The 13,650-nt window shown below is 40.8% G+C and overlaps 1 protein-coding gene across 1 annotated transcript; it reads right to left on the minus strand.

Moving 5' to 3' along the window:
• Window positions 1–3,153: 3,153 nt before the first annotated feature.
• Window positions 3,154–5,885, minus strand: pou3f3a (POU class 3 homeobox 3a). Its single transcript, XM_071477609.1, has one exon. The coding sequence runs from the start codon at window positions 5,205–5,207 to the stop codon at window positions 3,927–3,929; it is 1,281 nt and encodes a 426-aa protein (XP_071333710.1). The 5' UTR covers window positions 5,208–5,885; the 3' UTR covers window positions 3,154–3,926.
• Between the last annotated feature and the right edge of the window lie 7,765 nt (window positions 5,886–13,650).

A 13,650-nucleotide genomic window follows, 5' to 3' on the forward strand; every position in this document is an offset into this window, starting at 1 on the left:
GCTTGCTAGTGAGAGAATTCATTTCCCTGTCCATTATTCCACAGATGTTTGCTTTAATTTCTTCCTGATGGAGAGACTTTGGTACTCCATCAAAGCAAACACAGCCAAAATGAAAAATGTCCACCACTAAATCTGAATATTCTGATTAGAGGACAGGAGAAAAACCCACACATGTAACAATATTGACTGAGCCATGTACAGATAATTGTGTTGCATTTAAAGGGGGAAAAGTCACACATTTTAGTATACTCACGGGCAAACAAAACACCCCTTTTAAGTACGTCCACCTCTAATGCATCTACTGGGCTCTTTTATTCATGCACACCACTTCTTCTGACTGCAGGTATTGAGTTATGTTTCTCACGAGGTTCGATTCACACTGAGGAAGCCATGATGTGTTAATCAGTGTTAGACTTTAGTGGTTAGCCAATCTCCGCTATGTGAAATAATTAACACCAAACAGTGGGGACTGATAATGTGCAAACCACAGTGAAAATAGTTCTAGATGAAAACTTTGCTGCTGTTAAATTATTTGTTGAACAGGTGCATGTGCGTCTCTGTTGTTGGCCTATGTGACCGTGCCTGAGCTGCGAGACACAAACAGCAATCATTAAGGGAGGGATTATCAAGCAATAATTGCTTTATGTAATGTACTTCTGAAAAGGGCTTTAAGAGCAATTATGAGCAATTATATTAGCCGTTGTTATGGGAGGAGGTAATAACGTCTTTAGTGTGTAGCTGCAAACAGCCATTGTTTCAGTGATGCAGGAAACAATTACCACTAAATTTTAATAGCACACACATACAAGCAAAAACAAGCACAGATGCATGATGCACTTTGAAGCGAGCTGAGACATTTCAGAGGTGTTTTTGTGGCTCAGGTTTGGATACTTTGGGTGCTGTAACATCATCAGCTCGTAGCTTCAGATCCCAGCATTGATATTCAGAAAAGAAACCTAGCAACGTGTGATGACAAAACCCCTTTAAAGGGCTTCTTATCCCCCCCCCTCCCAAATTCCTGCCTTATCTCTCATCTTTACATCACTGAGCTTTGAGGGGATCACACTGCAATCCTGGAAGCTTAGGTTTCCCCTCCTTTTTTTATCAGTGGACTTTTGCAGCTCGATGGGAATACATCATGTTAAGAGCCATCAGTGGGTGATGACAGTGAGCTGTGGTGCCACCTGTCCTGTATTACTGTGACGGCACACAGAGGTCTTCCATTGCATTAACAATGTGTTCTGCCCAATATTTCAAAGTAAATATGACGGATTCGTTTTGATGAGACGACTGTGTATGTGTTTTATACTTTTTATATTCAACTTACTTGCTGCCAAGCTCAGCGCATGTGTCCGAAGGCGGCAATTATCAGTCAGTAAGAAGTGTTTTTTCAGCATCACCATTGCCTCGGGAAAAAACTGTTTCTGTAAAACATCAACTTGTCTGGAGCTAAGAAATACACAACAGATGCATCTTTGAGGTCACCCATACGAGTTCAACCAATAACAGCAGAATCCTTTCCGATTTTATCATCATCATACCTTCAACGTCATATCTACTCGTGTCCTTTCGGCCTCTTCAGGGATTGAAAATTGACCTGGAGTGACCACAGCTCTGTAAGCTAATGTGTAAAGACCCAGTCAACCCATCCATTCCTACAGGAAGACTGCTATTTATAACCACAAGGCCCGAGTTTCCTTTATATCCTGCCAATGTTCACCAAAGACATGCAAACACACACCTTGGAAACTGTTTGACATGTTTGTGTGACTGTCTACATGTGTTTTAATAGTTTTGGCAGTGTAGGATGCATGCTGCAAATCCATAAGAACAATTTCATCATGAATCAGATGAAGAGTGACAGAGTTTCCAAAAAAGTATGTGCCGGTCACTTATTTGTTTTCATAAGACGGGACGCCAAAAATACATACACTAAATTATAATTAAAAGTGTAACAGTTGCAGTAATGCATTAACTTCCAGGTTTATGTTTATTCTTCAGTTTTCTGTCTGGTTTGTCAGCAGCTGCTCCAGCCTACCAGAAGACCTTTGACCTCTCCCAGTTTCACTGCAACTACAGCTTCTCCTTGACTGCTCCTCTGACTCACGCCATTGTTATCAATGAGATCATTGTTCTGCAACATCAGCACATGTATGTGTTTCTGCACGCATTTATTATTGTGCGTCATTGTGTGTTTGCAGGCATTGATCAGAGACAGAGAGAAGAAAAACAGATTGTTTTTCAGAGCCGGCGTCCCAAGCTTCTCGCTGCCTATCTGCCAAACCCATCATCTGTGGCAAAAGATCTGCTGCCTCGTGTCACTCCATCTCGCTGTCACCTTGGCAACCGCTGCGGAGGTGAGCTGCCAGCTGGGATAGCCGACCTCTGTTGGCTGCGTTCCACAGAGCTGCAGTCCACAGCACTGCCACACGATGTATGTGGTTGGACTCATATGCAGTATACGGCACAAAAACGTAAAAAGGGGGCTTATGTGAAGTGTTTAATTTCTATAGAGTCAACAAAGCTTCACACAAGTTGGATACTGACAGAATATTTTGGTTTATGTAAATATTTGGAGGGGGTAACATAACAACGCTGCGAGGGCTGCAACTAGTAAATATTTTAATTATTAATGAATCTGCCTGTTATTTTCTCAATCAGTTTTGTCTACAAAACGATAGAAAATAGCGAAAATGTCTTTTGTAAACACAGCTCAAGTTAACAATCAAATATGGCAAAGAAAATCATGAGATCTTTGCATCTAAGAGTATGGAACTAGCAAAAGTTTGGCATTTTTGATGAAACAGTTGATCGATTCTCAGAGTGGTTGTCAAGGAATTTTCTTTCAATCATCAAATCAATTAACTGACAAGTCATTTCAGCTCTTGATGCTGCTGTTAACAAGAAAGCCCAAGCAGAGTGACATGGATATTTAAAAAAAAGACTTTAATTTTATGCCTTTATGACTCATATAACTGATGAGGTCACGTCTGTATATTGTATTTGATCCTCATGAAAACTCTAAATTTTCCATTTTGACGTGTAGAGCCTTATTTTGTTTGTGTGTGTGTGTGTGTGTGTGTGTGTGTGTGTGTGTATCCGGTGGAACTAATAATGATGGTTGCCATCTCAGATATCTGAACACAATTTTCCCATATGTCAGATTTATTAAATAATTAGTCTATTCCATGAAAATAAACACAGTGGAAAAAAATAAATAGTCCAAATCATCACACAAGAATACACAGCAGACTTACTTGTACATTAACTTAAGGGAATGATTGCTCATTTCAAAACAAGTAGAACGTTTCCTATGGAGGAAAACACAATACTGGAATTACTTCTGCTCTTTGACCATCTTAAACTGTGTCACAACATAAATCCACTGACACACAACACAAATGTGGGAAACACCTTAAAAGAAGATAAATTATTGCTCATTTTAAAAACAACTTAATGCTGAATAAAGCACATTAAATCAATGTCTTCCATTAAAAAAAAAAAACATAGGTTACAGTCCAGTCTAACCATGTGGGACATTAGGATCTGCAGCATTACAAGGGAACTTGTATTTTAGGATATGTGAAGAGCTTTGCCTGTTTGAACTTCTTTTTTGTCTATAGGCTGTGATCTTTCGGTGAAAATGGCCTTTAAAAGACCTTAAATTTGTTTTCTATTCAAATTTCTGTCCCAAAGGCTGATTCATAGTGCAGAAAAATACTCGACAATGCATAAAAGTAGACATCTGTCCCGCTCTGAAATGCACACACACTGGATAACATTATTGTGGATCAACGGACATGTGTGGACGTATGTGTGTAAGAAAAGTTAACCAAATATTCTAGTCATTCAGGGAAAGATGTCTCTAAAAATCTATTTCAAACACGTTGTTCAGATTCTCGTAAGTCGTTTTGTTTCAGTTATTTTCACGTGTCGCTGTACATCCTCTTGCAGTCTATGGAGGGGGACGGTGTGTCAGGACCCATGCTGCCCACCTGTGAGTACGCGTCCTCTGGGGTGCGTGGGAGTCCAGGTGGCGTCATGCGCTTCTCTTTCTGCCTTCGGTTGCAAAACCAGACCCTGACCACCTCCTTCTCCAGCTGCAGAGTGTCCGCCAGAGAGTTGATCTCCTGCGCGGAGGGTTTGGGACACTTGAGGAAGTGGCTCTCCAACGCGCCTTTTACGCTCACCTCGATGGATGTGCGCTTTTTCCTCTTCCTGCCCTGGGTGGCGATCTTATCGATGCTGGTTGGGCTCCCGGTCGTGGAGTCAGCCTCCTCCAGCCATTTGTTGAGCAGAGGTTTTAGCTTGCACATGTTCTTAAAGCTCAGCTGAAGCGCCTCGAACCTGCAGATGGTGGTCTGTGAGAACACGTTGCCGTACAGGGTGCCCAAAGCTAAGCCCACATCTGCCTGCGTGAAACCGAGCTTGATCCGACGCTGTTTGAATTGTTTGGCGAAGTGCTCCAGGTCATCGGACGTCGGGGTGTCCTCGTCTGAGTGCGGCTCATGGCTCACACCGTGATGCTGGTGAAGGTGCGTGTGGTGATTATGGTGGTGATGGTGGTGATGCTGGCTGCCGTGGTCCAGCTCTGGAGACTCCCCGCGCACCAGCCCCGGGTGCATGAGGCTCTGTCCGGCGTGTGAACTGAGCATCCCGTTGACTGTGAACCCGCCTGGCTGGGAGTAAATGAGGGACTGCTGCTGCTGCTGCTGCTGCTGCTGCTGCTGCCCCTCTGTGATGATGTGCGCTGCGGAGGTGCCTCCCCAACTCCCCGGGTGCGTTTGATGGGGTCCCAGATGTGGGGACCTGTGGTGCAGCGCTGAGCCGGGGTGGAGGTCCTCCCTGCCGCCGTTTCTCTTTACCTCTTGCGGCTGGGAGCTGGGGGTCCACGGAGAGCCGGCCTCGACTGCTGCCACCGCGGCTGCGGCTGCTGCGGCCGCTGCGTGAGGCAAAGATGTCATCCACTGGTGAGCATGGCTTAGCATGTGCCCGCCGTTGCTCGCCACCATGGCTCCCTGCATGAAGTCACTCTGCACCATCTTGACTGAAGGGTCCCCTCTGTATCCACTGGAAACTGTGGTCACAGCGGTGCTGCCCGGCTGCATGCCACCACCCCTCCGGTCAGAGTGAAGGACCGGGCCGGATAAAATCCTGCTGCTGGCAAGGTATGGACTTGAGGTGGCTGTTGCCATCCCCCAAAGCATATATCGTTATACGTTATACTGATGTTTGATTAAAGTCCCTCTGTTTTCTAATCCATAGCCTAAATAAAGTCAGTCTATATCAGCATGAGCGATGTTTGCGTAGTGGTTAAAAAAAAGGGTCAAATCACTCCATGGAGGCTCAGGTGATGATTTCAGTTACACAAAAGCATGTGAGTGCTCAGATGTGCGAAAAAAACGTACTTTGTTGCGCAGTCCTGTGCCACAAAAAGATAGTTTTCAAAACTTTTGTCTGTCCCGTGAGCTCCGCCGTGCGTAATCCACAGACCTGATGATATGGAAGAACACTTTCTTTGATCCGCGCCAAACTGAGGAGCTGTAAGACCAATCACACGTAACTCGGTTGTCTGATATTCACGTTCTGAATGCGATTAAATGATAATGACAAAAAACCTTTAGTCTCTGTGGTCCTCTCAGTTGTTTCGCTCACTCCATCTGCTCCATCCGGTGCGTCCTCTACGGAGGGAAGGAGATGAGCATGTGTTTACGTTGTGCCAGGGGCTGCGTATTCCCCTCCATCTCCATCCAATTACAACTGGAAGACTCTGCAAAGCTCCCGCTGATTGGACGCACAGCCGGAGAGGAGCTGGTGCGTCTCGCAGTCCAGCCTCGGGTGCACAAAGTTCTTGAAGCAGGAAAAAGCAACAGTGGGCTATGCTAGAAAATATTACGATAATAATTAAAAAAAAAAAAAAAAGATGGACGCTGAATAATCCGGCTGTGTCCTTAAGCAAGCGCAAAGCATAAATTATCTGAGGATAAAGAGTAAGACATCCTGCAACAAGACAAAGCTTCTTCTATAACAGCCTATAAAAAATAATGAATGTATTATTATTTATTATAAGCATTATTATTTATCATTATTGCACTTCTTTAACCAATTCTGAGGTTATAAAGTCATTAAAGTTTGTTATGCCAGACAAAATAATGCCTTACAGTTGTGAACGATCTTTTTTTATAATAACGCAGTGCAGCGAGGCCTGTGTCAAGGATACTCAAGTCGGCTTTGGGTAAACAGGGGGCTTGTACGCCTCTTGCATCTTAATGCGCTCTTCTTTTCATATGGTAAAGGAAAGGCCACAGTGGCGTGACGCGCCGCTCTGGCGAGCTCTGAAGGTGCACAAAACCAGCCAGCAGTTTTTTCCATCCACAGAAAACACACCAGTTTCGCAGTTTATGGATGGCATGTTAAATAAACGCGTAGTGGGGAATTTTCTACCTCGGGTTTGCCTCGGTTTCAAGGGTCTTAAGAGAGTAAAGCATCGATTGAGACGCATGAAGTCTTGTGGCTGGAGGAGAGAGAGCCAGGTGCAGCCCAATAAATGTGCTAATTTATGTTTTTCAGCGGATTTGTCTTGGATCTTATCCAAAAGGTAAAAGATAAATAGGCACAAAAATGCATTTTCCCAACCTGCAACACAAGCTGAGTTTTTGTCATAACAGTTTCTTCCACCTATGTTCAATTATCATGTCGTGAATTACCTTATCAGATAGTTGAGGTTGAAAATAAATAGCAAATAGTTATTAAAATTCTGTAGCAATAGAAATCTGCTTTATAATTTAGCTAAAGTAGATAGGCTAGGTGTTGCAAAGTTGAAAGGTTAAAAATACAGTGAAGTACTGTAAGGTTACAATAAACTGGCTGATTAATGCAGGAAGGGCATCAGTTCCAATAGAGACACTTCAGGAATTTTCAAACTAAAAGGTTTTTCATATTTTTTGTTTTTGTCTGTATCATGGAAACCAATCAGGGTGTTCTGCACCATCCCTTCGAATGTACCCAGCAACATTTTTGGGTGCAGGATAGCACTCAAGGGTTCATCTGCAGAGAGCACAGTGAGATGCCCACTCATACCCATCTTAATTTTGGGCAGCATCACATGCTGTATAAGACAAAACATTTCGCAACAAAATGTTTGATGACAGTGAATAATCTGCTATGTTTAACCGCTGGAATTTAGTTGCATAAGGCTCTAACCTCTGTGACTCCAGGATATTCAATAATCCTCTAATGTCAGACACCAACTTAATGAAACACCACTTTATAAGTCAGAGCTAATGGCTTTATAACTGGTTGAGAAACACTGAAATGATGATCAGTTTATGGCCATTTATAAGAACAACTTATGGGTTTCAAGTTTTTGAAAAATCCCTACTGGTGTGTATCGTCCTCCGGAGTGACACTTGGTTATAAATGTTAATCAGTGCTTAGAGTAATGCAAATCGTCAGCTGGGAATGTTGAGTATTAATTTGCTAATACTTTGATAAATTATTTTGTTTCAGTCCTTCCTTTAAAGGGGTCTTCCTGATGAATTAAAAAGGCTACATAAAAACACAAAGCAAGTGCCATACACCACACAAGCCAGGGGTCTTTTTACAACATGGAAGCCCAAAAATGTTCAGTTCAGCATTTACTTTTTTTCAAATGTTTATTAATGGCTTTTTTTCAATATTTTTACAGTTACCTTGTCTTTATGATTAGGAATCCAGTATTTCAAAAAATGGTATGTACAATATACAGAGATTAATACATAACAAATGAGAGGTGTGCATCAATATCCAAGTTAAGCCAGGAATATCACTGCATAGATAATATATCAGCATTATTTATATCATCATTAGTAAATAATGTATTAATTGTTAAGTAATTGTTAGGTACATTAGTTTTAATTTACAAACACCAAATTCACAACTGCAGACTGATTATTGTAATAACCCTTAATTAATGACTAATTAGCATTTGTCACAAGTGTCATGTGGGAGATATACACTAGCGGGAGGGATTTTTCACAGACTAGCAACCCAAACATTGTTCCAATTAATAGCTTTTAATAGGATTTTTAAGCATTAGTAAATTATTTATTAATGATTACCAAAGCTATAGTTACAACTTAAAAACCCTTTATTTGATAGAATGTGGTACAATTTGGTGTAAGTGCTTCAGAAAAAAAATGTTTCATTATTAAGTGGTAATTTATTCCACAGCTTTTAAAAGCTGTTTATTGTGGAGCTGTGTTCAGTAAAACAAAGTAAAAACATGTAGAGAAGCTGGACAAGAGCCGCACACTGTTTCTCATGTTTCCAACCTACCAACGCTCTGTGGAGAAAACCAGACGACTCAGGGAATGCAGTAATGTTTTTCATGTGTTGTGCTGGCTGGTCACAGCACTGGGTCCTCTATTTGTTATTCATGAAGGAAGCTGGGTGAAGAGGCCTTCTTATGATGCACATTTTTCTCTCTGCTCTCTCTCCCTCTCTCTCCCTCTGTCTCTCTCCCTCTCCACGGAGCTGCTTGACAGCTAAGCAAATATGCTGTTTTAGTTGTAGTGAATCCTGCAATTAATCCAGTATAATGAGCATGACACCATCAGCTAATTGACATTACTGTTTCTTTTAGATTGTCCTCAAAGCGTTTAGACAGAGATGTTGTCTCTCTCTCGCTCTCTCTCTTTTCCCCTCTCTCTGTCTCCCACTCCTCGCCCTCTGTTGAGTCTTCAATATGCAGATCGGCCATTTCTGCCCCCGGGCTATTTTCTTTGGTCGACTTTTGAAATATGCAAATGCTTCCAACAAAAATTGCAAAGTAGAAAAGGAAAAACCTTCATCTGGGCTCCAGGAGTTTTCCATTCAAAGAAACAGATGATTTTCTCTTGTTCATGCTCTTGTTCCAGTTCTGTTTGCTTTGTCAGTCAAGGGTCTAATTAAGAAGAGAGGGAAACAAAAAACCAGGCAGACAAAACAAAAACTAAGTCGCGAGGATGACAGCGTTGTTGCTAGCATCGCCACAGTTATTAAGTTAATCAATATTTTCTGCAGAGACCACAGCAAGATCTTCCTTTGGCTGTTATCAGGTAGTACTAAACATGTGAAATGTTCCTCTCTTTTTATTGATTCATTTCACCTCTGCTGTAGAAGCTATAAGACCAGGCAAGTCACAGTGTTCCTGCGCTGTGAGCCATACGATGTGGTGTTTACAGTATGAACTGTGCTGAACCGCCCGTCTTCCCTGAAAACACCGCTGAGAGAACAGAACTTATCTCCCTGCCTTTCATCCCTCTACTCTTTATATTCCACCTCTTCGGTGTCATCCTGTGGTTCTGATCATGAGTGTGTTTGACCTTCAGCTCTCCCTGAGTCAGAGGGATCCTTCACAGCGTGAGTCTCTACCCACAACCCCCTGCTGCGTGTTTAAATCAGAAGCAGAGGCAGCCACGGAGAAGAGAGAGCGAGAGAGAGAGGGGAGAGACAAAGTAGGGTAGTCGGGCTGCAGAGAGAGTGGGGAAACAGAGGATATAGAGGGGAAATGATCAAAGTATATCCATTTCCAAAGTCCCCATCCACAGACTGAGGAATATGAGACAGACATGACCAGTTATATTCAAATTTAAAGGCATATGACATCTCTGAGGTTTGAACATGTGTCTTAATGCACTGTGATGTGACATTTTAAATTGCTCTTCAGTCAATAACTGAGTTTAAAGATGATTCATAAGGCATGAAAAGTTTGCTGGGACAGACGCCCAATCTAAAATGCACTTGATGTGGTGGAATTACTCATAGCAGAGGGATGCTAGAGGGAGAGGAAAGGAAGGGGGGCCGTTCTGTTTACCACACTGGAACAATTGTCAATTGCAAACCCCTGCTGCGACTTCAATAATGACACCCAATGGACAGATGCACTGGTTAAACATTGTTGTGGGCTGGCCCATTATGTACGAGCAGGAGGAAGTTAATGTGTGAAAATTACATTCATTAATCCCAACGGATAATTTGAAAGGGGCCAAAGCGACAAGGAACAGCACAGAGAAAATACAGCGGGGAAATGGTACAAAGACATCACTCATCTCTCTTTTTTAGTGTGTGTGTGTTTGTGTTTGTATGTGTGTGTGTGTGTGTCCAGGTGCTTGCAGGTGTGTGCTGGGCTGAAATTTACCCATTTCTAAGTGTCTATATGCATTAACATAATGGTGAAAGATGTTCTTGGAACGATGGCATAGAAGTCTATGATGAATATTTATGCTAAAATAAACATGGGAGAGCAACATCTGGGCCATCATAGAAGACGACGAGAGTAAATTCAGAAAAGATTAGACTCTTGGGCTTTAGTGCATTCAGATAAAGTCATGGCCTATACAAAAAAAATATGGTGCTTATATAGCTACAAGGAAATAAGACATGGAAGTTGAGTTAAAGGAAGGGAAGCCTTTGAGTTTTTAATTTCCTCTTCGGTTTTAGTAAAGTTCATGCTCTGAAATATTAATAAAAAAAATACATTATGACAACATTTGTGGTTGTATCTGTGTCTTCCCATGGTGGCACCTAATGAGATTTTATCCACGTTCTTTCTCTAAAGTTTCCTTGCCGTCCTTCGAATGCGACTGCAAACAGTATGACAGAGAAATTTAGTCAGGAAATACCTGCAGCTCTGCAGCCTGTGGCTACGGACAACTGCAGCCCTGTACCCAGGCCCAGTCATGAGCCAAATCAAACAGCGGGTGTCCCTGAAGGGCTGGTCTGGCTGAGTCTGGCTGGTCCTGAGCCTTTCATGAATGGACAGATTTCTCTGAGGTCCATGTGGTTATAAAGGCTCTCTGTAGTTAAGATGATTTCTCAGGTGGGTTTGGGGGGGAAAGAAGGAAGTATCAGATACTGAAATATTAAGCGACTTCTGATACAAGTGGCAGAATGGATTGCGGCATTTTGATTCATGGTCCGATTACACCGCCTGCCAGTAGATCATGGATCACAATTTCATCTTAGGTACGATAAACTGACTAAAATGTATTAGTTATATTCATTTATGGATGGTGACAGAATCATTTACTTTTTGTTTCTTGTATTTGCATTTATGACAGTATATAAATAGGCTCACAGTGTTTGGACATTCATTGTTACTGAAAATGTGACCTAGCTGGCACCCTTGGCTCACACGTGCCCAACCGATGTAGTTCCACAATAATCCACTCCACTTCTGTTGTAAAGTTGGAAAACACAAGAAACTTATATTCCACACCTATCCACAGCTAGACCTGCTTCCTCTAGATTCCTCAGTTCCACAGCCTAACCGGTGTAAATGTGCAAAGTGCACTCTCTTAAAGTAAGACTGCCAAAGAAAATGAGTGAAATAACTTATCCCATACATGAAATATTACCTAAGGTTAAATTACATTTTTTTTAAAAACATATCCATTATGACTAGTTTACTTTTAATATTCTAAAATCCAAAAAGGTGTAAACTCCACATGTACATCTTATATTACAAAAAATATGAGAAAAACAACAAGTTAATCCTTGTTTCATACATGCATTATAAATAAAAAAACAACCTGTGATTTTTCAGCAGGGTGATAAGACGTGGTTGAATTTCACTTGAAACAACACAGTTGAACATGTCAGTGTTACTGTGAATTGATCAGCACCAAGTAGTACTGTGTGGATCAACTGAGACATCAACCAACACACCTTTACTACTGCATCTAATTAAATAAATATAGTGAATACTTTTAAACACAGCAGGTTATTGATACCATGCAGCTTTGGAATTAACACTTATTCACTGCACAGTGAGGAGAGTTTCACATCAATACTACACACCTCTAGGTACAACTCCCATTACATGCTCCTAGAGGGGAAGAAATCTATTTTTAATTTAAAACTGTGATCATTTTAAATTCTTGTTTAAGTTACACATGTAGTGTTTTAATGAAGGACAACCTACAGACTGACTGATTGCATTTGGTGCTGATGAGATTTGGAATATGAAAGACAGTATCACACATTTTGAGTGTTAATGTAAAGTCCATCTAGCGCATTCTCACTTTGGCAGTTCAAGTGGCAAATGAACCATTGTTCATGCGTGTACCATTAGCTGTGCTGCACTAAATATAGTCATCTTTGTTTAGTTATACTTGTACCACTTTAATGAGCCATAAGGGCAAGTAGAAATGTATGTCTTTATTAAGGTTTAATACATAATTCATTAATAATTTATAGTTTAATCTTTTGTACAAACATTTTGTCAACAGCCAAGTTTCAGTAACAACTGAGCAAACCTGATCTCCTGATGTAGCCATTGTAATATGGTTAAAAGCTTTGGAAAAAGCCTGTAAGTGGACATTGATTTGTGATTGTTTGGTCAAACTACTATTTCAAAGGACAGGAATAAAGTTTCATTCTTTATTTTTACATTAACACAGACCAGAAGTTCTTAAAGTGCTTCTGATCTGAAGTCATAACAACTGTTGGAGTCAAAAGTCAATAGTCTCTAATACAAGTGAGCAAACTATCTGCTGGTGAAAACCATGTTATATGGTTAAAAGTTCTAGAAAAAGCAAGTTGGTGGACAGTGAGTTGTGATTGTTTTGTCAAACGTCTGGCTTGTCAGGGTATGATAATTCCATTGGACTGCTATAATTTGTTTTTTGTCCTTAGTTTGCTCTTAGGTTCAGCAGAAGACCACGTCAATGGACTGTTCAATCACTTACCCTCTAGCAAACAGCTGCAGATCATCTGGACAAAAGCACATTTATTAGCAAAATATTAGCATTTACAGCTGCAACTTCAAGTTGGATGAGAGGTCTCCCTAATGAATTATTAAAGAGATCGCTTAAAAGATGAAGCAAGTTCAGCTGGAGGAATATATACACCAGTTAAATGGTGTATAGGAATTGTTCCTTAACAAATGGATTGTTACTGAGAGTAGTAACAATATTTGAAGCCATTAATAAACCATTAGTTGCAACTTACTAACTTCTCACAAAGACGTCCTTATTAGAAAGGAGTACACCTATATTACCATTTACAACACTGTCGCCTAGAAATTATGTTTATTTGCAACTAATGTGCAACAGAAAATAAGTTTTGAATGCAACCACATTACATTTTCTATTAATGCAATGAGGATATGTTGCTAATTTACATATTTGGCAAGTTGCAAAAATATAGATACTGAATGTATGAGTAAAATCTCCACAGACAATGTTTTTGTGTTCTATTCAAACATTCAGTCTTTCAGCACAATATCCACTTGTAGTGACTACAGCCTTATCAAACAGTTTAATGGTTATGTGTTAGGTTTAGCCCCTCACAGCACTTGGTGAAGGTTAGAGAAAGATCCTGGTCTGGTTTAGTCCAAAGAAAGTTCACAGTGACTTCAGACACAATGTGTTTATTAAAATTTTACCAAAGTCCCAGTTTTTCCCTAAACTTAACCAGTGCTTTTGTTGCCTAAACCTAACCGCAGGTGGGACTCTGGATGCAAACGCCCGTCTCAGGTGCAAGTCCAAAAAAATAATAGAACCTAAAATAGATCTAAAAATAGAATTTCCTGAATGGTTTTTGGTGAGATGCTTGAAATAAGGTCTGTAGTTAACATAAGCTCATGACATTTTCAAGTTTTATTCTACTTTATTATGCTTTTACACG

The sequence above is a fragment of the Trachinotus anak genome, unplaced genomic scaffold (assembly GCF_046630095.1).
Source record: "Trachinotus anak isolate AG129_WGS33_773 ecotype Australia unplaced genomic scaffold, CSIRO_AGI_Tana_v1 ptg000001l, whole genome shotgun sequence".
Lineage (NCBI taxonomy): Eukaryota > Metazoa > Chordata > Actinopteri > Carangiformes > Carangidae > Trachinotus > Trachinotus anak.

Excerpts from the sequence above, each read along its gene's own strand:
- pou3f3a (XM_071477609.1), bottom strand. The coding sequence starts at position 5,207 with ATGCTTTGGGGGATGGCAACAGCCACCTCAAGTCCATACCTTGCCAGC.